Source organism: Labeo rohita, unplaced genomic scaffold (assembly GCF_022985175.1).
Source record: "Labeo rohita strain BAU-BD-2019 unplaced genomic scaffold, IGBB_LRoh.1.0 scaffold_696, whole genome shotgun sequence".
NCBI classification, from domain to species: domain Eukaryota; kingdom Metazoa; phylum Chordata; class Actinopteri; order Cypriniformes; family Cyprinidae; genus Labeo; species Labeo rohita.
The window spans coordinates 15,868-41,063 of NW_026129630.1; the positions used below are offsets into that span (position 1 = coordinate 15,868).

Below are 25,196 nucleotides of genomic sequence, written 5' to 3' on the forward strand. Positions count from 1 at the left end.
TTGGGTTGGTAAGAAAGCATAGCTACCTCTTAGTGTACAGACTATAAGTTTAATAAGCTAATCACCATCTGTTATAAGTCTGCTATAACTGATGATTCATTGGTGGATGTAGATGATTCAAACTCTAAAGTGTGCTAATCACCTACAGGGACAGAATAGTACAGAATAGTTGATAGATGTCAAATTACTTAAGTCTAGGACAACAAAACACTATTCAGTCACCAGAAGTTTTATGGAACACTGCTGGTCTGCTGTTTCTGTGTTGCAGATGACACCCTGGTGTAATTGATGATCACCTCAGAAACAAGCCATGAACAAGCCTCATGAGGGAAAATTTAAGCAATGTGGCATTGGAAACAGACTCTGCAGGCAAACATGCATCACAGCTACAGTATTCAGGCATCATGGACTTTCAAAACTTCCACTATTATGGAATTTTTACCAACGACAGTGGAGCCAGCACAGCCATATCCACTGGGTAGGGGACACTATGAAACTTGAATAGGAGTAATGTCTAAATGGTTCATCTGCGAGAATAGCAGGAAGACTCCCCTCACCATTGCATCTCCCAGTCACATTTTCTTGGTTAAACATTACTTAGACTACCAGAGTAAAAATCTATTTTGTATGTTTACATTAACAATGTAATTAATAGACTATTCTATTTATTAAAACCAAGTATAAATCTAAACAGGGGGGCGTTTCCTAAAATAATAGTTAGCCAACTATGGTCACAATTTCTTTCCTTACCAACATAGTTCAACAATTCACTGTTTCCCAAAACCACTTAAAACGAACACTGGCAAACAGCATCACAAACTTATGTGAATGGAACTACAGCTTTTGACCTGTGGTCAAGCATAGTTTGTTGTTAGTATGGCATGTGGGCTTAAATAAATTATGCTCTTGGGCACAGTAAGCAAGCTAACATGCACTACAAACTATATCTTCCATTCTGACTAAATATAAATACATTTTAATATATCTATTTTTGTGCATCCTCTATAAGCGCTGTTTTTTAAGAGCATGCATGTGCATAAATGCTAAGGGAACCCTGGAGTATGACGTAAGAGGGAACCCACAATAAATCAAACATCAAATAAAGCAAATTGACAGGGAACAAAAAATAGTAAAATAGTCATCAGGTGCCATGTTCAATACAGCAGCATCTTTAGAGATCGCTAATCTGTTAAATAGCAGAAGTTATTACTCTACCAAGTGTGTGTGATATCATTTACAACGTCCCTATATTGTTGAACTAATGTGGTTCAAACAATGGACTGTGTTCGGGAAACAGTTGTGACTAAATAGTTAGTTTCAAAAATAATGGTGACACTAATGTGTGTTTTTTAAGAGCTGCTTTATGTAAAGGTGTATAGGTGCTAATGGTGCTATGGTGGTTAATCAGCGAGTTACGTTGTTGTACAGAAAACGCACCCCAGTTTAATTTTTTTAGGCATTATAGATTTATTAATCTAAATTTGCGCATCCTCTATAAGCGCTGTTTTTTAAGAGCATGCATGTGCATAAATGCTAAGGGAACCCCAGAGTATTATGCACCCCAGTTTAATGTTTTTAGGCATTATAGAATCTATAATGCCTAAAAACATTAAACTGGGGTGCATTTTCCGTTGTTACAAATACATTGTTTAAATTGTTACTGCCTTGACTTATTATTATAGAATACTAAAACAATAAGTCAAGGCAGTAACAATTTAAACAATGTATTTTGCATAAACTTTTATTTTTTATTAATGAGTTCAGCTGTTCTTTTTTATAATAAACTTATTTTCGGTCATTAGAAATTGGTAAACACTGGTCACTGGTCAGAGATGTACCTAAAATTTCCTAACAGTTAGCTGATTGCTAACTAAAAAAACATGCAGATCATGTTTTCAGGCCATTTGAAGTTTGATTTTGATGTGACAAAGTGGTGATATATAAGTGTGTGCATTGCTTACTTATTGTTTAATTAGACTTCGTATTAATGACATAATTTTGTTCATTCAAATTTTTAATTGTTTTATTTTTGTACTATTATTTTTCTCTCATCCAATTTTTTTGAGGAGGCACTGCCTCCCTTGCCTCCCACCAACAGGAGATGTACTAGGGCTATACTGTAAAGGTGTGTTGGGTTAGACATGAAAATTTTTGGTTTACACAGTCAGCCATTTGCAAAGATTTAACTTAACTCACATATTCACTCTTATTGCTGAGAGGAGACTGTGCTGTTCCATTTGTGGTGGTCTCAGGATCTGGCTGTTCTTGGGAGGCCTCTTCATTCTTCACTGCTGCACATTTTTCTCCAGGCAGCGCAACCTCTCCTACTCCTAAGGATTCCTCCTTAAAGGATTTCACAAACTGAGCCATAGCTTTCAACTCTACCTCAGACAGGCTGTGGCAGAATGCAGGGTCGTGATCGTAGGAAGGCAGTTGTCTTATCAGTTGCTTATGGCGATACAACGATCCTGCTGTGCCAGCCACAGGTCGCCTTTCTTCAGGGAGAAGCTCCATGTACTGCATCGCCTGACAGACAGACATACAGAATTATGTTACAGCAACCTGGTCTCAATGTTTATACATAGGTATTGGTGCATAACATTTACAAGTATGCTGAAACGAACAATTTGGACATATTGAAACATCTAAAACATAAATAGTATCACATATTTACAGCTAAAAAAGTAAATATTTACAAATCTTGTAAATCATAAAGATAGATGCATTTTTATCAATAAATGTTTTAGATGATTAGAGCCCTTAACCTATACCCCAAAACCTAAACATAACCATTCTAAACAGTATATAATAATATAAAAAATAATAATAATATAAAACATAATTGGCAGAAATATGGAGGAAAACAACCTTTTTAGTAATTAATAGCATTAAAAAGATTTTTTGACTCACTAATCTCACTTAACCAAAGCATTTAACAAAAAATATGTATGTAAAAATAAATAAATGCCAGAATGCAATAACAATAATAAAACCACACTTTTATGTAAAAACAAAAAACAATATGAATACTCATGAAATCATGTTGGTAAGAAAATCAGGGCAAGAATGTCAGTGCCCCCTCAAAAAAACAAAAAAAAACTGAAATAATTTTATCATTTACTTCTGGTTTACTTATTTCTTTAGAGAGAATTATCAAAAGAAACGTGATTGATATCTTGAGTGCCTTGAGATATCTTAAGATTGTTCCGAGAATATTACAATATTATTATGTCAAGATTATTTATTTCTCCATAATAAAATATGTTCATGAAAATTCCAACAATGTTTAACAAACAGTGTGGACTATGTGTTACTGTGGCTTAGTTCATGGATATAAAGTAAATGCAGAAATTTCTGAGCCAGTGATGCTTTCAGGAAACTGGCTTATTCCACTAAATGATCACGACTGTACTTGGCCAAATATACACAGCTCTATGAAAAAAATGAATATGAAAAAAAATAAAAACAGACTTGGCAAGATGGGAAGTACTACCTCTCTCTATGTTTGGTAGGGTAGAAACATTGAAAATGAATGTGTTCTTTTCCTATTTCAGTCTCTTCCAGTGTGGGTTCCGGACTTAGCATTTATTAGATTAAAATTTATTTGGCAGAATAAAAGACCAAGAATATGACAAAATGCACTTATGTCAAATAAAAACAAGGGTGGTTTGAGTCTCCCTAATGTGAGATACTATTATTGGGCTGCTCAAGGCTACAGCTGCTTGGAATAGAAATGATAAAGAGGTAGAATAGGTTAGTAAAAATCCAAATTCTATTTGATAGTTTTGCCATTTATGGAGTGCATGCACAGACAAAGTTAAGGAAGTAAATATATTCTCACAATTTGGTCCACAATACAAAAAAGATGAGCTGAGTAGTAAATATGAAGTGCCATAAAAGAATTTCAACAAATACTGAATAATATTCTCTTAGTATGAAAGAACATATTTTTCTACTAAAATCACGTATACTTGCAGACAATTAATACTGGAATAATCTGAGCATACATTTCATATCAAGAAAATCTGGGAGTTAAAGAAGTCCACTTCCAGAACAAAAAATTACATAGAATGTACTCACCCTCTTGTCATCCAAGATGTTCATGTCTTTCTTTCTTCAGCCATAAAGAAATTATGTTTTTTGAGGAAAACATTTCAGGATTTTTCAGGATTTTCGCAAGAGCATTATGGTGCCCCGAGTTTGAACTTCCAAAATGTAGTTTAAATGCGGCTTCAAACAATCCCAAATGAAGTTGTAAACGATCCCAGCCAAGAAAGAAGGGTCTTATCTAGTGAAACGATCGATATTTTCATAAAAATAATACAATTTTTATACTTTTTAATGCCAAACGCTCGTCTTGTCTTTCTCTGCCTGGACTGTTTTTGTTCCGGTTCATGACAGTTAGTGTATGTTGAAAAACTCCCATCTCATGTTCTCCCTCAACTTCAAAATCGTCCTATATCACTTTTTTACCTTTTTTGTTAAGGGTGTTTGATCTTCTTTGCATGTTCACTTTGCAAAGACTGGGTCGGTACTTCTGCAGTGATGTAGGATGATTTTGAAATGAGTTTTGAAGTTGAGGGAGAAAATATCATTGGAGTTTTTCAACATACCCTAACTGTCTTGAGCCAGAATACACAGAGTTAAAGAAGAGTTTTTAAAATAAAAATAGCAGATTGTTTTGCTAGAGGAGACTCTTGAATCTTGAATCCGCATTTAAACTGTATTTTGGAAGTTCAAAATCGGGGCACCATATCAGTCCATTATATAGAGAAAAATCCTGAAATGTTATCCTCAAAAAACATAATTTCTTTACGACTGAAGAAAGAAAGACATGAATTACATGTAATTTTTTTATTCTGGAAGTGGACTTCTCCTTTAAATTATGTAATAGAAGACGAGATGTGGAGATGTGCTGGTGTAGCATCTGGACCAATCAGACATACAGTTATTTGTTACATTTAACAAATAATCTTTAAAACCAACAACCCAGCTATATGCTGGAGTTTTGAAGACAACCCCCCCAAAGCAACTAACACCCCAAAAGGGCTTAGTTGCCACGGTGACTACCTGATAAGAGGTTTTATTGCTTCAAGGAATGCACATCTGCCCCTGCTACATTTGCCATAGGAAAGACACAATGCCTATAGAGATAGACTCTTTCCTATTCATTCACAGACAAACCATTCTTTGACCTTCCTATCACACATAGCCCAGGTTATTGTGTACAGTATTACTGCATTGTACTTTAATTTTTGTCTGTTGTATTCGTATTTGTCTTTCTACTGTTTTATGCATGCGTTATGATAGATGACTAGTTGTATAAAGCACCTATGTCATGTTTGGTCTCTTTTAATTCATATTTCGATGATCTAAAAGATGGTGTAAATTAGATGTTGATACCCATGCAACATATTAGTGTTTTAAGAAACCTTAGTAGTTTTGCATCAACACCCAATCGAATAAAATATGCAAAATACCATGCTCACAGACAAAGAGTCGTAAACTTTCCCTCCAAAAGGTGAAAGTTACCATTGGTTCGCGGACCTCCTGGAGGCGCAGCCTCCAGAGAGCTTAAAGGCAAACGGTTGACCGCCTCCCTAGTTCTTCCTTCTTCTCTCTCTTCACTTTCTCACTCGTCTGCAACATCTTCCGATTGCTGCCCGTGTGGAGGAACCCACGGGGAGCCGGAGCCGGCACAGGGCGTGCCCGGCGGGCCCGACAGGCTCAACATACAGAGCTGTGGCTCTCGATCACAAAGAGCCAGACAGTTCGACCTAACCCTGGAATTCATCTTCATGACTCGCCTCAGTCAGTCAGTGGTTCTTGGAGAACCTAAGATGATGAGCTAGAACTCTTCAGGACTTCCCTAAGCGTGCGCCAGGCCTTGCGGCCTTGTCTTTCCATTCCTCAAAGATCACAGGACTTCAGCTGGGTCCCTCTCAGCTCCTGGTTCTTCTTCACTTTTCACATGCGAAGAAACTCCCAGTCACCAACGAGTCAGGACATCTTTGGAATTCATCACTCTTCAGACCCGGAAGAACGTGATTGCAATTCCAAAACCACCACTGCTTCAAACCACCAAGACTTTCAGAGACTGCATTTGGACACTTGTTCGACGACCAAGGCAATGCAAGTATCGTACACTTAACTAAACATACAGAGGTTTAGTATAAGCTGTAGACAGCACTGATGGTTTCACAGCAGGTGGTTAACTGATTTTTTTTCATAGCTTCATTTCCTTCTCTCTCTCTCTAACTGCTTCTCACTGACCATTCCCCCATGTATGAGTGATTTCATGTTTGTTTGTTTAGATTAGTTATGTGTTAGTCCTTCGTTAATAAACTATTGTGCACAAATTACATGAGTTTTGATTCTGATTCTGCCTTGCAAATTAATGTCCCTTTACGATTCCGATTCGAGCTACATGCTCTAATGCAATGGTACTTTAAGAAAGTTATTTTCTGTGGCCAAGAAAATATCATTTCTTAGAGTTGATATAAAGATTATACTGAATGTTCGCTGAGCGAACAGATTAGTTGATGGAAAATTGATTCTGCTACAGTTACTACTGGCAGCTGATATAAGTAATTGTAATTAATCATAATTAATTGTAATTATTTATATACATTTCCCTTTGAGCTAAAATTTGCTACACTGGTTGTCATAAAGGCATTACAGTCATATGTAGAATGAGATTTTTCAGAACGCTGTTGGTGGTTGCAATGTTACAATGTTGGAGCAATTTTGCACTCCAGTCAAGTCATGTTTATACAACATATTGCTTTATAGGCACAAATATCATAATTGTTATCTATTGTAATTTTTAAATGTGAATGTCTCAGTAGGACTATTTGTTTGTTCAGTGCATTTCACTTTGGATATTTTTATAAGCTAGTTGCAGTTCGATGCAAACTTAGTAAACATACTTTTAATACAATGATATAGACCCAACAGCACTGTGGCAACATGTAAGCATGTTAATATCAATGTCTAATCTGTAAAAAGTGATTTTTCTGATATGTAACAAAACTGATATGTGACAAATTCACATTACAGGTTTCTCTTATGTAGCATGAGAATCATCTGTTAAAATTAGATGAAATTATGTCGGCACCAGTAGCCCAGTGGTTAGTGTGCTGATATATAGCGCAACTGTTAAATTATAAACAGAAAGCAAACAAAGAACATTCATTTTATAATCACTAGATCTGATAATCAATTATCAGCTTGTGTACTATCATGCAGTGTAGATATAACAGAAGTTTTGGCTACATTTAATCTCTTATTTATTTTGTTTTGTACTGTTTTAGTTACAATGAAAAAAAATCCTGAGAGAGCAGACGTCAAGTTGCAATTATGAGATCACTGCATTCATGCGCTCGATACTATGTTTTACAATCAGTCCAGTCTATAGGAGATTGCAAGCATTATTAAAGGGGTTCTCAATTGCATCCTTTTTTTATAATTGCTCCTGAGGTGCACTTATAATGTTAGTAGGCTTTTTACAACCTAAAAGTCACAATTTGGACATAAAAGGCCATTTTCTACCCTGATTTTAGCTCTCTGATTTAGACGTTCATTTTGAACGGACGATTAAAAGTCCTTTTAAGTATAAACACCCACGACTATGATTGAGTTTTCACATATTTTCATATGAAATAAGTATTGTGAATGAAATAAGTACTGTTACAGCTGCCAATTATTATATGATTATATGATTGCCAAGATTATATGATTATATACAGCATTATATTTATTAGGGATGCAAGTCCATGGTTCAATACATACCTCAGTTTTTAACCACAGTTTTCGGTTCGGTTCAGTTTTGATAGCTTGCCACATCAGTGTTTTTTTGTTGTTGTTTTTTTTTTTGCTTCTAATTAACAACAAAATACTCATGTAAACCTCTATACACTTGAAAAAGTGTGGTTATTATATGTCTGCTTATTTCAGAGGGTTGTTCATAAACTTCAGCCGCCACAACTCTGATATGAATAATATAAAAAACTAGCAAACTAATCAAATACACTGTGGCCGAACTACACACGACACGACAAGCTGTCCACACCAGATGCGACGTGACAGCGCAACGTGACAAAATCACTAAAATATCACAGCCATTCAGACCAGTTTATAATCTTTTCATAAATAATAATGAATAAATATTAAACATTTTTAACATTATTAAAACTACTACTGAGTGACTGATACCATCTTTGTCATGGAAAATCTATTGAGTGAGTTCGCAGCTTTGTTTTCTTAAATTTATTTTTAAGATCTGAGGTAAATTATCTATTGTTGCTTTCAGTACGGCTATGTCATGCAATATGATATTCAAATGCACACTGAACACTTTTAACATTGAATAAAGCACATAATCAGTACACTCGCTCAGTTACATTTGCAGAAAGCACATACTTTGTGGTCAAAATGAGCCTAAAATGCTAAATAATAAGCCCGATTAGGGATAGAAAAGATTCATTTCCAAAAGCATAAATACAATATTTTAAAAGTTATAATTATCATACTCACAGTTGTGGAAATGATAAATACATTTTGAAAATAACATATTTGTTAAATAGTTTTTTTTTTTTTTTTATCAGAATTAATTATTCTTTTTTCTAAAGCCATAATTTATAATACTACTGTTTTGATATGTTTGCTATTTGCAATAGTTACTATTTACTATTGTAATAAAAACTACAGTAAGTTTGATCCTCAAACATCACTGTAATTATCAATTATGATATTAATAGGCCTATATGGAACCCACAACAATTAAAAAACAAAAACATACTGTCCCCGTTTTTTAATACATAGTTAATCACAAATGAGATTTCAGTGATATTTTGACCACTGAACTGGTAGATGTCCCCGGTTTTCATTTTAAAATCTGGTCACCTTATTCAATGGACGCATTACGTCATCACTTAACAAGCTCATAGTGACATCCCTAATATTTATTATATACAGCATTATTTTTAAATCTACTCATATGGTGACAAAGGTTTGGGGAAACAAGTAAAGGTGAAACAAATTTATTCTATTTAGTTTATTTAAGGCCAAATGTTCAAACTGTAATTTATCTGGTTATTAACAACATACGGTTCACCATACAGTTAGACTGTATAAGTCATGCAACATGTCAATAACTACCAGAAATCAGCTTACTGAAATACAGGTTTACATGCAAACTAAGAAAACTGTGTTTAAAACACTTTGTAAAATAACCAGGTCTTTCCTTTCCTGTTGCTTCCTTGTAACACAGTCAGATGTACTTTTGAATATTCAGGCATGTATCTGAGCATCAGACTTTTCATCTGCAACAACCATTTTCATCAGAATTTTTTAGGAATTGATTACTGTTGTGTAGAAGAAAACCAACCAACATTTAAAGATATTTTTAGAACAATACTTACTAATATTAAATATCTTAATTGCCACTATACACTCAGACATCTGCAAATGGAGTCACTGGACACTGATATACAGGTGCATCTCAATAAATTAGAATGTCGTGGAAAAGTTCATTTATTTCAGTAATTCAACCCAAATTGTGAAACTCGTGTATTAAATAAATTCAGTGCACACAGACTGAAGTAGTGTCTTTGGTTCTTTTAATTGTGATGAGTTTGGCTCACATTTAACAAAAACCCACCAATTCATCTCAACAAATTAGAATAAGACCAATAAAAAAAACATCTTTAGTGAACTGTTGGCCTTCTGGAAAGTATGTTCATTTACTGTATATGTACTCAATACTTGGTAGGGGCTCCTTTTGCTTTAATTACTGCCTCAGTTCGGCGTGGCATGGAGGTGATCAGTCTGTGGCACTGCTGAGGTGGTATGGAAGCCCAGGTTTCTTTGACAGTGGCCTTCAGCTCATCTGTATTTTTTGGTATCTTGTTTCTCATTTTCTTCTTGACAATACCCCATAGATTCTCTGTGGGGTTCAGGTCTGGTGAGTTTGCTGGCCAGTCAAGCACACATAGTCATTTAACCAACTTTTGGTGCTTTTGGCACCAAATCCTACTGGAAAATGCAATCAGCATCTTTAAAAAGCTGGTCAGAAGCTGGTTTAAAAAGCAGAAGGAAGCATGAAGTGCTCTAAAATTGCTTGGTAAACGGGTGCAGTGACTTAACACTGGACTTCAAGCAACTTGGGCTATGAGCTTCTCCACCCTTCCTCCAGACTCTAGGACCTTGGTTTCCAAATGAAATATAAAACTTGCTCTCATTTGAAAAGAGGACTTTGGACCACTGGGCAACAGTCCATTTCTTCTTCTCCTTAGCCCAGGTAAGATGCCTCTGACATTGTCTGTGGTTCAGGAGTGGCTTAACATGAGGAATACGAAAACTGTAGCCAAATTCCTTGACACATCTGTGTGTGGTGGCTCTTGATGCCTTGACCCCTGCCTCAGTCCATTCCTTGTGAAGTTCACCCAAATTCTTGAATTGATTTTGCTTGACAAGCCTCTCAGGGCTGTGGTTCTGTTGGTTCTGCATCTTTTTATTCCACACTTTTTCCTTCTACTCAACTTTCTGTTAACATGCTTGGATACAGCACTCTGTGAACAGCCAGCTTCTCTGGCAATGAATGTTTGTGGCTTACCCTCCTTGTGAAGGGTGTCAATGATTGTCTTCTGGACAACTGTCAGATCAGCAGTCTTCCCCATGATTGTGTAGCCTAGTGAACCAAACTGAGAGACCATTTTGAAGGCTCATAAGGCTTGATTGGCTGAATGGCATGTCACCATATTCTAATTTGTTGAGACAGTGAGATGGTGGGTTTTTGTTAAATGTGAGCCACAATCATCATAACTAAAACAACCAAAGATTTAAACTACTTCAGTCTGTGTGCACTGAATTTATTTAATACAGAAGTTTCACAATTTGAGCTGAATTACTGAAATAAATGAACTTTTCCACGACTTTCTAATTTATTGAGATCCACCTGTATATGCTAGACAACACTATCTAATCAATGTTATATGAGCCCTAAAACTTGCTCTATGGCAAAGCAATAAAGCATAACAGACATACTGTAAAAGTATGACATTGTGTAAAGCTGCTTTGGAACAATGTGTACTGTGAAAAGCGCTTTATACAAATAAATATGACCCATCACCTAAATGTACCCTGCAGTTACCAAATGAACTGCAGGTCAAAGTTGGTCAATGGAATTGGTGAATGGATTCAAAAGAATCAAGTCACAGAGATTAATCAAAATCTTCATAATTTTACATGAAGGTTGCAAGGATTTATTACAGGGACTCTACGATTTACTAAATGGAACTTTATGAAATAAATGAGTGAAACAAAATCCCTTGCAATAATTAGCCACATTTCAAATAACTCACTTTAAACTTTCCAGAAAAAAATGTTTCCAATAGATAAGCATTTTAAACAAAAATGCCACCAATGTTTCACTTATTCAAGTCAAACATCAGAAATTTAAATGCTCCTCCAACAACGAGCTAAGAACAAAGCTTTCTAAATGCCAGGGATTTGTTTTTTAATCAAAAAACAGGGTGTATGAAGGCTGAAGAGAAACCTGAGAGAACAACAAGAGATAAAAAGGGCTTTAGCAGGCACACAGGCAGCATGATTCCTGGCAGCCGATTATGGATAAAGCATAGGGCTTATTTCCAGAGTCCTGTCCTATTGCACATGTGTGCAAAACCTCCCTGCTGAAAATAGACGACTAAATATGAACTTTGTTTGACAAAGGCAGACCTTGTGAGCTGCTGTGCACCCTGGAGGTTGTAGCAGCAGCCAGCACATTCTGTTATCAAAATAAACAGTACAAATCCCTAGCATAGGCTGGCATCCTTCATTTCACCTTCCTACCTAGCGATAAAATGATCCCTTCAAATTTATGTGAGATCAGTGAGACAAATTTATTTGCAGCTTTTTCCATTAAGTCAAATGTAAGGTATGCCCGACGACATGATTAAGCAAGGCTGTTCCATACCTTTAGCTCACAGAGAGGGCTATTTTTAACTTGCACGTGTTTCAAGTGTTTTACCAAACACCAGCCAAATGCCTGTAAGACCTGTAAAACATAGCAGACTGGCATCTGACAAGAAATGCCGGAAATCTAAGAGATAATTATACATGTACCCAGGTTCTGTTGCAATATTGTTTCTAACTGGTACACTGGTTTTCAAACTTGTTGATGATTGTCATTAAATTTAACTGTTATAAGTAGTTCCAGGTCTTAGCTGCATTAGTTTCACGTTACTTCATCAAATACCTTTAAGTTATTTAAAATTAATACAGTCTACCACAACAGAAGAAACAAAAAATCTAATTTCATGTGCACTTGACATAGTTCAGAAAATAATTGTGGTTTGGAAAGTGAATAATTCATAGGTCAAACCTAAAAGACACTGATCTGAACTTTAAGCAAATAAGACTGGACAATAATGTGGTTAGCGATCACAACACTGAAACAGAAAAGCACCAATATGCAAATCCTTCCTCCTCAGGAATGACTAAAAAGTTCTCTCTGGAAGCAAACAATTTCGTATATTCTCTGCAATCTGAAGCCCTAAAGAATTGAATAGTTCTGCAAGAAGAAAAGTTCAGGGAAACCTTTCTCTTCAAGGCTCCCCCCATCTGCAAGTGCCAGATTGTCAGGATCTTCTACAGCAGCTTTAGAACCTTTAAATCCAAGACATGCATGTTCTAGACTACGAAGATTTTCTTGGTGCTCCTTTGTGTTCAAGACTGTCTAAATAGAATATAACTCCTCGCAACCAGTGGAGGACATCGGCCTCATCCGACCCGAGCAGACCATAAACATCTAGTTTTTTTCAGGCACCTTGGCATTATTAGTGTAGGGAAGTGCCGGGCACAATCTAACACTTCTTGAATTTCTCAGTTTGTGTAAATCCACATGGGGTTTAGAGTAAAATTTTTTTATCACGTTAATTTCACACTTGTCTAGTACAAATATGTCCCTTGTTTCATAATTACAGTGTATATGTTTTTCGTTATTTACCTCAAAAGAAAGGAAGTGAAATGTGACAACATTCCCCGCAGGTGGGGTACATTGTAACAAGTGAGGGGCACGTTGTAACATGACCATATGACAGCTTACAATGTTATCTGATTGAATAAAAAAAAATTACACGACAAACTAAAATATTTTGTCAGTAAAATAAAATGATTAACTTTTTCAAATAAAATAATGGCATTTTTTAGAATTAAAAATGATCAATTTTTGGAGTTTCACAATGAACACATCACAACCATGCTTGGGTTGGCCCTGATCACAAGACACAGCTATACAGTATAGTTCAAAACAATGTGCGCAAATAGATGAAACACATTCAGACATTCAGAAAAACACTCCCCTCCCTCCAAAGATAGCTCAACACAAGACACATAAACGAGCCAAAATGCTTTACATTTCTTGAAATAATCATTTCTGAACATCAATCATTGATTTTCATTCTTTATCCACCTGTTTTTTGTGGTTTCTTATTAAAATCCATAAAATTAAGTAGTGAAAATTACATTGATAATGTCATAGAATAGCATAGTTTAATAATAATGGGGCGGATTGTAACACAGTGTTACAACGTTCCCCATCTGCGCAAATGGAATTTAAAACTGGTTTGTGTCTTCTGCTGGTTTGTGAAGCATTAATAATCTACAGTCTGTTATTTTTCAGTTTAGTTTAAAATAATAGCAGATTTAGTAACAAATGATCATTCAGTTTACTTGTTGAATTCAGAAAACCTTACTGGTCTCAGAGAAACAACTGTACATCTTTCATTAGATGATGTAAATCAAGAACAGGGGCATCCAGTGCTGCTCCTGGAAGGCCACTGTCCCGCAGTTTATCTCCAACCACAGTTAAACACACTTGATCCAGCTAATCATGGTCTTACTAGGCATACTAGTAACTTCCAGGCAGGTGTGTTGAGGCAAATAGGACCTAAACTCTACAGGACAGTGTCCCTCCACGACCTAGTTTGGACATGCCTGCTAGAAAAATTACTAACTCTTGTTAGTAGCATCTTGTGCCCAGGAATAAAAGGAAGAAGGAGTCCTCTAACACTCTCATACCTTAAGTGGCGTGTGACCAAAACTCACAGTATTCATTTTGGTACCATTTTTGAGAACCATTCATGCATTCTGGTGCTCCTTTGTCAGAACTTACTACAAATGCAACAGGGTTCTTTTTTGAGACTGTCCTATTTCAAAAAACAACCCTATAGGTTGTTTATGCAAGCACCTTATTACGACCTATATTTACGTTTTAAAGTTAAGTGCTCTCTAGGTGGCATAAAAAATGTCAGTGTCATGTTGCGTCTGTAATGACCAATCAAAAAGCGTGTTCATTTAAAATTACACGGTCCCTTACCCACCACTTGTCTTATTTCCATTTCGCATAACACATATACATTTATGCATTTGGCAGCGTGTTGTAAAGTGATTTAGAGTGCATATACATTTTATGAGCACGTGCGTTTCCTGAGATCAAACCAATAGTCACATGATTACATATCATTTGGTCAAATTTAGCAGATAAAAGGGTACAATGCATTAATGTTGTTGATCGGGGTGCAAATTTAGTAAACATTCCGATGGGTAGTATTTCAGGGATTTGGCAAACAACCTATATGTGTCACGGTACGTGCTGGATAGATGAGTCGAGAGACGAGATACGATACAAATAACAATTTAATATAACTCTTAGTAGGAACAAGTAGGAACAGGCAGGAACAGAACGATAATCCACACACATCCAAATAACGTCAAGGACCGACAGCAAACTCAAATCACAAGCAGACTTATAAAGGGTGGTGATTAAGACACAGACAGGTGTAGTAAATAAACTAATCAGGACAAAATGAGGACAGGAAGAACCAAATATGGGCACAATGGGAAAAACAAACATAAACAGTCCAAATGGCACACAGAACTCTGACATTACTCCCCCCTCCCGGAAGGCGCGACCTCGCGGCGTGGAAAGGGGAGTGAAAATAATAAAGTCATTGTGGGAGGAGGCTCTGGTGGCGGACGGTCTTCCGGGAGGAGGACAATAAACAAAGTCCAGGGTGGTGACGACGGAGGGAGGAGCCAGGGAGAACTCAGGAGGGACCCGGAGCAGGAGGAGCCATGCGAGACCCAGACCACAGCCATCATGACGACCCACGGTGGAGCCGACGGAGGGAGGAGCCATGGTGGAGAAAAGGCTGACGACTCCAGGGGGGGCGACCGACGGAGGCGGAGCCGCTGGCGGAGGAGCCCGAGGCGGAGACGGAGAGCCGAAGATCCAGGGCGACACCGAGGATCCGGAGGGCCAAGGCGGAGCCCTAGGCTCTGGCGACCGAGGCGTAGGCGGAGATCCGAAGGTCCGCGGCGGAGCCGGAGCGACAGAGGATGGAGGCTGTGCCAGAGGGAGGAAGGAGGTCCACAGAGCCGGTGGGACGGAGTGACGAGGCGCAGCCGTAGGAACAGAGTCCTGAGGTGATGAAGGGCCGACGACCGACCAGGGCGGAGCCGGAAAGACGAGGGAGCCCGGTGGAGCTGGTGGACCGATGGGCGACGATGGAGACGAGGGCGCTGAGAGCCGTGGTGAAGCCGCAGGGTCGGAGGGCTGAGGCGGAGTTCTGGACTCTGAGGCTGGAGGCGGAGATGAGGGATCCTCCAGCCCTGACGCCGATGGAAGCTGGCAGACCCGCGGCGCACCCACTGCACAGGTGGTGGGCTGAGGGTGAGCAGAGGGGCTGTCAGGGGACAGCGGTGAGCAGACAGATGTTGACATAGGCAGAAGAGGGAGGGTGGGTGGGGATTCCATACAGGCAGGCATAACGAGACAGGTAGATACTTCTGTAAAGAAGTCTATTAAATCCCCAGAGTTATTCTCTAGATCTTCCGTAGAAAAGTCAATCAAGTCCCCAGAGTTATCATCCAGCTCACCCCCAGCAGTGGTGCAGTGGGCAGGGCTCTCCATAGCCCTCACTTGCTCCATCTTGCACTCCCCGTCATGGTAGATGTAGCCGGCTCTCGCACCTGATCGGATGTGTAGGGCTCTGGCTCTGTGGCGATCTTTAGCTCTGTCGCTCGTGGCTCTGGCTCGTCATCCGCGGTGGGCTCGGGCTCAAACTCCGCGTGTCGGGGTGCTGGTTGGCTGGGCTCTGGGTCTTGAGTGGGGCTGGTGTCATCCTCCGCGGTCAACGAAGATCTACAGGACACCAGCACCCACTCCATGTAGTCGGCGAAGCTCTCTCGTGGACCCTCCCCGGACAGCTGGCTTTCGTGGCGATGTTCAGTCCTGCACGGTAAAATGTGCAAAGGCTGCTGTCCGGGAAGTGTGTGAGTGGTACGAGGTGGACAAAGTCTCTAGTGTGGTCCACGAGAGAGCGATTCCCCTGCTCCAGGAGAAGGAGGAGGACAGCAGGGTTATCCATAACGAAAAACAAAAAAAACAAACACTGAGAAAAAAAAAAAAGGAAAAAATAAAGCAGGGAAACGCCGGGGATAAACTGTAGGGTCGGTCCTTCTGTCACGGTACGTGCTGGATAGATGAGTCGAGAGACGAGATACGATACAAATAACAATTTAATATAACTCTTAGTAGGAACAAGTAGGAACAGGCAGGAACAGAACGATAATCCACACACATCCAAATAACGTCAAGGACCGACAGCAAACTCAAATCACAAGCAGACTTATAAAGGGTGGTGATTAAGACACAGACAGGTGTAGTAAATAAACTAATCAGGACAAAATGAGGACAGGAAGAAAACCAAATATGGGCACAATGGGAAAAACAAACATAAACAGTCCAAATGGCACACAGAACTCTGACAATATGGTTCAAGGACATGTCTTTTTTGGTTAACTAAAAAAACATTGTTGCATATTTGTTTAAAAAAAAATCAATAACAGCATTATTAATTCCACCACTGAAGGTCCTCAAACAACTAGAAAGGACTTCACTTGCCACAACTAACAACAAATGCCAAATGAAACGTATGAAGTCTCATGTTGCCAGACCTTCAACTCCATGGCAACTTTCATCAACCTAAGACTGCACAAGAGGCCGTCTGACTGATATGTAGTGCAACTAATCACAATTAGTTTCTGTATCATGTTTAGGAAAAAATGTAAAGTCGATGTCCCTACGATAACAGACTGGTATAATTAATTCACAAACGTTTGGCAAGTTTACTTTTATTTTATTTAAGACTATAACATTACATATGCTTTTGTCCTAAGATTTTTTAAATATTTTTGTAATTATATTAGTCAGCTAGAAACCAACAGATAAAGTAACATACAGTATGTATGTATGTCACCTTGTAAACATTATTCGTGATCACTAATATTGGTGGTCCAGGTTGGTACCACATGCTAATTGTTAGCTAGCAAGCTTTTGTTCCATGTGTTGCCTCCAGAATCTTTATTTGTACGTTTATTTATTTTTAAAGAGAATGACACCAAGGAAAGCCTCAGACACTAAAGCAGACCTTGATGTTTTTTTTTTTACCATGTGGGTGAAGGCGTCTGTATTTTATATATGCAAATTGGGGAAAAATGGGTGGCAGACATTTTTGTAGCTGGTACAACACAACTTTCACTAGCTACTCGCTACCATGTTTTCCATCTAAACCAGGGTTGGTTGTCTTGCTCTTTACTGCACTGAGCTACTTTCATTGCACACTACAGCTAACAGCCTGGCCAGAACAATAATAAAAACTACTAAATGAAAAGTTGTCACAGTATATTACGATTTTCACAAATATTTAGCATGATTTGTGTTCGCTCTCATGGGTTCTCTTACCAGTTTCTGGGTGAGGCCTGGTGGGGCCCAGTCATATGTAACTGTGTTGAACGTTGGGTCTTTACGTGAGACCACTGGGTTGGTGACGATCATGCGGTTACGTTTATAGACCCTTGTGCCGTCTCCTCCCTTAACCTTAGTTGTGAGATGGGCATATCGGGACTCTGCCAGCAATCTTCCGACCTTGCGGTCATCCTCTGTATCAGAGTTGGATACATGCTCCTCCTGACTGCAGTGGCACTGTATGCAAGCTTTTCTGCAAAAATCAAGGTTATATTTAGGTTTATTAGGCATTGTACCAGTCACATCTCAACTGCAGAGGCTGAGACAGCGACCCACCAAATAATCATTTACTTGAAAACACAGACCTGTATATAAACTGAATCAATCCTACATTTAACATGTAAATGTGTTCAGCCTTCTGAACTACTTTAGAAACTAATTTTTCTGAACTAGTTTAGTAGTTTCTAAACTACTGGCCTGCTTGTTTTTACATTACCTTACATCAATATTTCCCAACCAATCACAAGAGCCATAAGAAGAACAATCACTCCACTTCAGCAATGCGTACAGATGGTACTCAACCAGAATAAATCTTTTGCTGCTGGTGTGAGGCCCAGTGCGAGTTAGTAGATGCGGTGCCCAACCACCTGGCAAATTCGGCAATTTGATTTTGAACTGAAAATATACCATTTTTGTGATTCTAATTCTAATTCATTTAAATATGACCAAAAACATTAATGGAACCATTTTCTGCATATTAGGCATATGATCAGCAGTGAATGTGCATATTTTAAAATATTATTTGCAAATAGTTCAAATGCATTACAATAAATTCCTGGTCTTTTACTATTTTCTTTATTCTCTAAAATCCCTTTCAAATCCTGTATTTCTACAGTCTTCTACTCGGTCAGTTCACAATAGCTTAGTCAATTTTTGCAAGGCTTCCTAAAGCACAAGGCCCTGTGCGGTTACACACTTTGCACAGCCTTTGCGACAACTCTGGCAGCGGTTACCACTGACATTTCTACAGCAACAGGCATTTGCTGGTTTTGACTGCTAAGTGGCGATACTACAAGTTATCAAAAATCAGATGTATAAGTGTATTTTCCTATGTTTTATTTCAAAATTGGGAAATGTTGATGTTTTATTTAATATTTGTTACAAATATAAAGGTTCGAAATGTCTATTTAACAATTTAATCTATTTAAAAATGTTGTCACGTTTTAATAGGTCAAGCAGGTACTTCGTTATTTGTTATCTGTACTTTTTGTTGACATGTCTATTGCCGAACTGCAGAGCCCTGCATGTGACATACCAAAAGAAAATGCTGTATCAATAAATTAAGAAATCAATCAGTTTTTATCAGTTCCTTTCTTAAACGTGTTTTGTAATCTTTTTTTTTTTCAGATGATTTAACGAAAAAAAAAAATGTGATCACAATTTAACTAAAACAACAGAACAAAACAAAGGGATGAATTAATAAAATCTCCTCAATTTTTCCTAAAATTAAAGAACAAACTGATAAAACTTTCTTTTTTTCCATTTATCATGTGAGTCTCTATAGACCAATTTGGAGTATAAATCACAGTTACGTCACTTGCAACTGTGCACGCATTGTGGTGGCAGAAAAACAATGGTAACAAGTGGATGGAAACGGGTAAAATCCATGAAATTAGAGGAAAATGTATTGTTGTGATGTCAGAATTGGAATGCAAAGCCTTTTTTGTAGAATACTGTTGTCAAAGACACCAACTGAAGCTAAACGCAGACGTTTAAACGAACAGATTAATGGATAAAACCTGTTTTTAAAGCCTAAATTTGAATTTACCTTCAATTTGAAATGAATTTAAACAATAGGTCTACATAATATTCACATTGGCGGTTCATATTATATTAGCCCTACAGTTACAGTATGAAACACTATTTAAACCTATAACATTTTTCATTTACCTATTTTATTTCACAATTCGGACTTTTTTTTCATAACTCAATTTCTCAACAATAGCGAGTTTGTCAATTCTGAGGGGGAAAAAAAGCTAGAAGTGTGGGATATAAATTCATGATTCGGAGAATGACAACTTTTTATCAGACTTTTGAGAAATAATCTCAGAATTGCGAGAATAAAGTCAGATTTTTGAAATATAACCTCAAATTTGCCTTTTCAAAAATTATTTTATTCCATGGATTATTAGTAGTAGCAGAAGTAGCAGTAGAAGTATTGCGAGTGAGGTAATGAACAGTGCTGCTACAAAAATGTGCCGTGTTTTAATATTTACGCACAAATTCACAGTACTAGGAAAGATTAAGTACCGACATCCCTCATAAATGGCCAGTATTCATTCAACCCATGCTCGTGAGAGCTTTACACTGAACCCATTTTCACTCTCTCTCTTTCACTTTCTCTTTTGCTCTCGCAGATTTAAAGCCCTACGAATCTGAACACCGGGATTGAAAATTTCAACTGATTTCATGTTATACCTTTTAAGTTACAGTATTTAGAACACAAAATTACGACCAGCTTCCTAATACTGTGTTGGCACCAGCCCTGACTCCATTAGACCCCTGAAGTGAGGTGGAGTCTCCATGGTTCGGACTTGTTTGTTCAGCACATCCCACAGATGCTTGATTGGATTGAGATCTGGGGGATTTGGATGCCAAGTCAACACCTCAAACTTGTTGTTGTGCTCCTCAAACCATTCCTGAACCATTTTTGCTTTGTGGCAGGGCACATTATCCTGCTGAAAGAGGCCACAGCCACCAGGGAGTACTGTTTCCATGAAAGAGTGTACACTGTCTGCAACAATGCTTAGGTAGGTGGTACGTGTCAAAGTAGCATCCACGTGGATGGCAGGACCCAAGGTTTCTAAGCAGAACACTGCCCAAAACATCACATTGCCTCCAACGGCTTGTCTTCTTCCCATAGTGCATCCTGGTGCCATGTGTTTCCCATGTAAGTGATGCACATGCACCCAGCCAGCCATGTGATGTTAAAGAAAATGTGATTCATCAGACCAGGCCACCTTCTTCCACATGCTTTGTGGTCCAGTTCTGATGCTGACTGGTCTGCGGCTATGCAGCCCCATACGCAACAAACTGCAATGCACTGTGTTTTCTGACACCTTTCCACTGCAATGCACTGTGTTTTCTGACACCTTTCCATCAGAACCAGCATGAACTTCTTGAGCAATTTGAGCTACAGTAGCTCATCTGTTGGATCAGTGTACAATTTATAAAAACTTTATAAAGATTTTAGACTATTTCTACTTTATTTAGATATTTCAGTAGTCCTCACAAGCTTTCATTCCATTTCCTCTTGCTGTGTAAATGTGTTTTCATTACTCATAATTCCTTATAATATTTATATGATGAGGAAATTTATATGCACTGACTCACAATGATACACTGGTGTTTGTGCAGTAGAATAATTACACACATAAACAGAGTGTCTAAATCTCCTTTAGCTGATCTCAGCCACTTCACAGTCATGATGTTAATGGTAAACATTCCTGCTTTTACAGGCCCCAGGAAACTCCTACGAATGGCTTAACTGCAAAGCCATCATTAGGACAACCCCCTCAATTGAATATGCAAACCACATAAACCACTTTTCATAGATATTGACCACTGCAGACCAGAAAGACCCCACAAGAGCTGCAGTTTTGAAGATGCTCTGACCCAGTCATCTAGCCAGCACAATTTGCTCTTGTCAAACTCACTCAGATCCTCACACTTGCCCATTTTTCCTGCTTCTAACACATCAACTTTGAGGACAAAATGTCCACTTGCTGGTTAAGCGAGAAGTTCACTTCCAGAACAAAAAATTACAGATAACATACTCACCCCCTTCATCCAAGATGTTCATGTCTTTCTTTTTTCAGTCATAAATAAATTATGTTTCTTGAGGAAAACATTTCAGAAATTATCTCCATATAGTAGACCTCTATGGTACCCGTGAGTCTGAACTTCCAAAGTGCAATTTAAATTCAGATTCAAATGGCTCTAAATGATCCCAGCCGAGGAAGAAGGGTCTTATCTAGCAAAACAATCGGTTATTTTCTTATAAAATTTCATTTGATATACTTTTTGACCTCAAACGCTCGCCTCGTCCAGCTCTGCGATGCGCATGCGAACTCTGTAATCTGGGTCAATACAGTTTTTCAATATGTTGAAAAACTCCCATCTCATTTTCTCCTCCAACTTCAAAATTGTCCTATATCGCTGCAGAAGTACCAACCCAGTGCTTCCAATATGTACATGCAAAAACAAACACCCTTTACAAAAAAAGGTTAAACAGCAATGTAGGATGATGAAGTTGGAGGAGAAAATAAGATCTGAGTTTTTCAACATACCCTAACTGTACTGAATAGGACAAGACCAAGACAAGACGAGCGTCTGAGGTTAAAAAGTATATAAATTGTATTTTTTTTTAGAAAATTATTAATTGTTTTGCTAGATAAGACTATACTATACTCGGCTGGGATCATTTGGAACCCTTTTGAAGCTGCACTGAAACTCTTGGGGGCACCATTGAAGTCCACACTATGGAGAAAAATCCTTAAAAATGTTTTCCCAAAAAAACATTACGACTGAAGAAAGAAAGACATGAACATCTGGATGACAAGTGGGTGAGTACATTATCTGTAAATTTTTGTTATGGAAGTGAACTTCTCCTTTAATACATCCCATCCACTAACAGGTGCCGTGATGAAGAGATAATCAGTGTTATTCACTTCACCTATAAGTGGTCATAATATTATGCCTGATTGTGTATTAAGACATGTATAGATAATGGATTAATCAAACACTCTAGTATTTTGTAACAAAAGTTAAATATTTATCAAACAAATGTATTATTTCAGTGATGGAAGAGTTTAAACAGAGATGTGTCAGAGCTTTTCTTTTTTCAAGCAAACCAAAATGGCACACACTGCCCTCTTATACCGCTGTCACCCTACAGACACTTATGCATATTGTTAATTCAATAAATAAATTATACAGGGACACTTACAATCTGTTTTAAAAAATGAACCCTGTCATTAGTAGCTCCATTCCCAACAAAAAAAAATGATTCCCAAAAAAAATGACTAAACAGATTCATTATTAAGACTTTATAGTTTTAGATATTGGTATATTTATTATCTTTGGTATGAACAAGCCTTTAAACCCACAGCTTGTCCACATGCTTTTTTTTAAACAGCAGCGATGGCAAAAGTACACACATCCTTCACTCAAGTAGAAGTACAGATACTCATGTTTAAACATACTCTGGTAAAAGTAGAAGTACTCACTACACTTTTTTACTAAAGGTAAAGTAAAAAAGTATGGGCTCAGACATGTACTTAAAATTACCCATTACTACTACCTGTTTTAGTGTCACACTGGTAACTGGACCTCACATCATATTGACACATTAATACTAAATAACTTGCATTTAAAATGTGTTAGCTAATGAATGTATCAAGTCTAAACAACCACCCTGTAGAACAGGGCAGGAATGGGACAAAATTTCAGGCTGGAAAATCTTACACTCATCCAGGCCTCCCATACACCCACAACAAATTCTGAAACCATGGACAACCCTGTTTTTTTGTGGCCATCACATTTAAATAAAGGTTTAAAACCTTAAAGGCTGGAACCATGCAAAATAAGAATTTTCTTATTTGATATCTCTCTGCATCTCACTTTGTGTGTGTTTGCTTTTTTAATTTTCAGTTAGTGTTTGCACTAATTTTCTTGTACCTGTCACTTTTCCCATCAGACATTTACTGTTATGAGCAGAACTGTCTCCACCTTGTTGCAAAACAACCACCATATTATATTCTATTTGCAGTAACAATTTTATTTAAGTTCAATTTAAAGTTTCACATTATGACCAGGTGTTGTTGTTTTATCTTAAAACGGCTTAAATACTATAGATTGAAGAAAATTATATTTTCTAAATTGCCTAAATGTCAAAATCAGTACAGTAATCATGACAATATCTTTACAGAAAAACCTGAATACTGAACATGTTATTGCATTATCGTGAGGCATATTTTTCTCTTACCAAAATTAACCATGGTTTATTACAGTAAAAGAATAGTAACCAAGTTTTGTTTGTTTGTTTGTTTTTGTCGGTTTGATTACAATCTGTTTTAATTTAACTACAACCATAGTTTTTGTAGCATCTGGACCAATCAGACATACAGTTATTTGTTACATTTAACAAATAATCTTTAAAACCAACAACCCAGCTATATGCTGGAGTTTTGAAGACAACCCCCCAAAGCAACGAACACCCCAAAAGGGCTTAGTTGCCACGGTGACTATCTGATAAGAGGTTTTATTGCTTCAAGGAATGCACATCTGCCCATGCTACATTTGCCATAGGAAAGACACAATGCCTATAGACTCTTTCCTATTCATTCCCAGACAAACCTTTCTTTGACCTTCCTATCACACATAGCCCAGGTCATTGTGTACAGTATTACTGCATTGTATTTTAATTTTGTCTGTTGTATTTTTATTTGTCTTTCTACTGTTTTATGCATGCGTTATGATAGATGACTAGTTGTATAAAGCACCTATGTCATGTTTGGTCTCTTTTAATTCGTATGTTGATGATCTAAAAGATGGTGTAAATTAGATGTTGATACCTATGCAACATATTAGTGTTTTAAGAAACCTAGTAGTTTTTGCATCAACACCCAGTCGAATTACATATGCAAAATACCATGCTCACGGACAAAGAGTCATAAACTTTCTCTCCGAAGGTGAAAGTTACCATTGGTTCATGGACCTCCTGCTTAAAGGCAAACGGTTGACCGCCTCCCTAGTTCTTCCCTTTCTTCCCTCTCTTCACTCGTCTGCAACATCTACCGATTGCTGCCCGTGTGGAGGAACCCACGGGGAGCCTGAGCCGGCACAGGGCGTGCCTGGCAGGCCCGACAGGCCCAACACTGGCTCTCGACCACTAAGAGCCAGACACTTCCACTCAACTCCTGAATTCATTTTCATGACTCGCCTCAGTCAGTCAGTGGTTCTTTTAGAACCTAAGAAGATGAGCTAGAACTCTTCAGGACTTCCCTAAGCACGCGCCAGGCCTTGCGGCCTTGTCTTTCCATTCACAGGACTTCAGCTGAGTCCCTCTCAGCTCTTGGTTCTTCTTCACTTTTCACATGGGATGAAACTCCCAGTCACCATCGAGTCAGAACATCTTTGGAGTTCATCACTCTTCGGACCCAGAAGAACGTGATCACGATTCCAAAACCACCACTGCTCCAACCATCAAGACCTTCACCAGAGACTGCATTTGGACACTTGTTCAACGACCAAGGCAATGCAAGTATCGTACATTTAACTAAACAATACAGAGGTTTAGTATAAGCTGTAGACAGCACTGATG

General features: G+C 38.0%; 1 protein-coding gene across 1 annotated transcript in view; it reads right to left on the reverse strand.

The window, feature by feature from the left end:
• Window positions 1-18,103, reverse strand: part of lmcd1 (LIM and cysteine-rich domains 1) — a 28,745-nt gene extending 10,642 nt beyond the window's left edge. The window contains exons 1-2 of the mRNA XM_051104353.1: window positions 17,810-18,103; window positions 2,197-2,526 (exon numbers count right to left, since the gene is read on the reverse strand). Of these exons, the coding sequence (XP_050960310.1) occupies window positions 2,197-2,526; window positions 17,810-18,103 (624 nt within the window). The remainder of the gene's footprint in view (window positions 1-2,196; window positions 2,527-17,809) is intronic.
• Window positions 18,104-25,196: the final 7,093 nt, after the last annotated feature.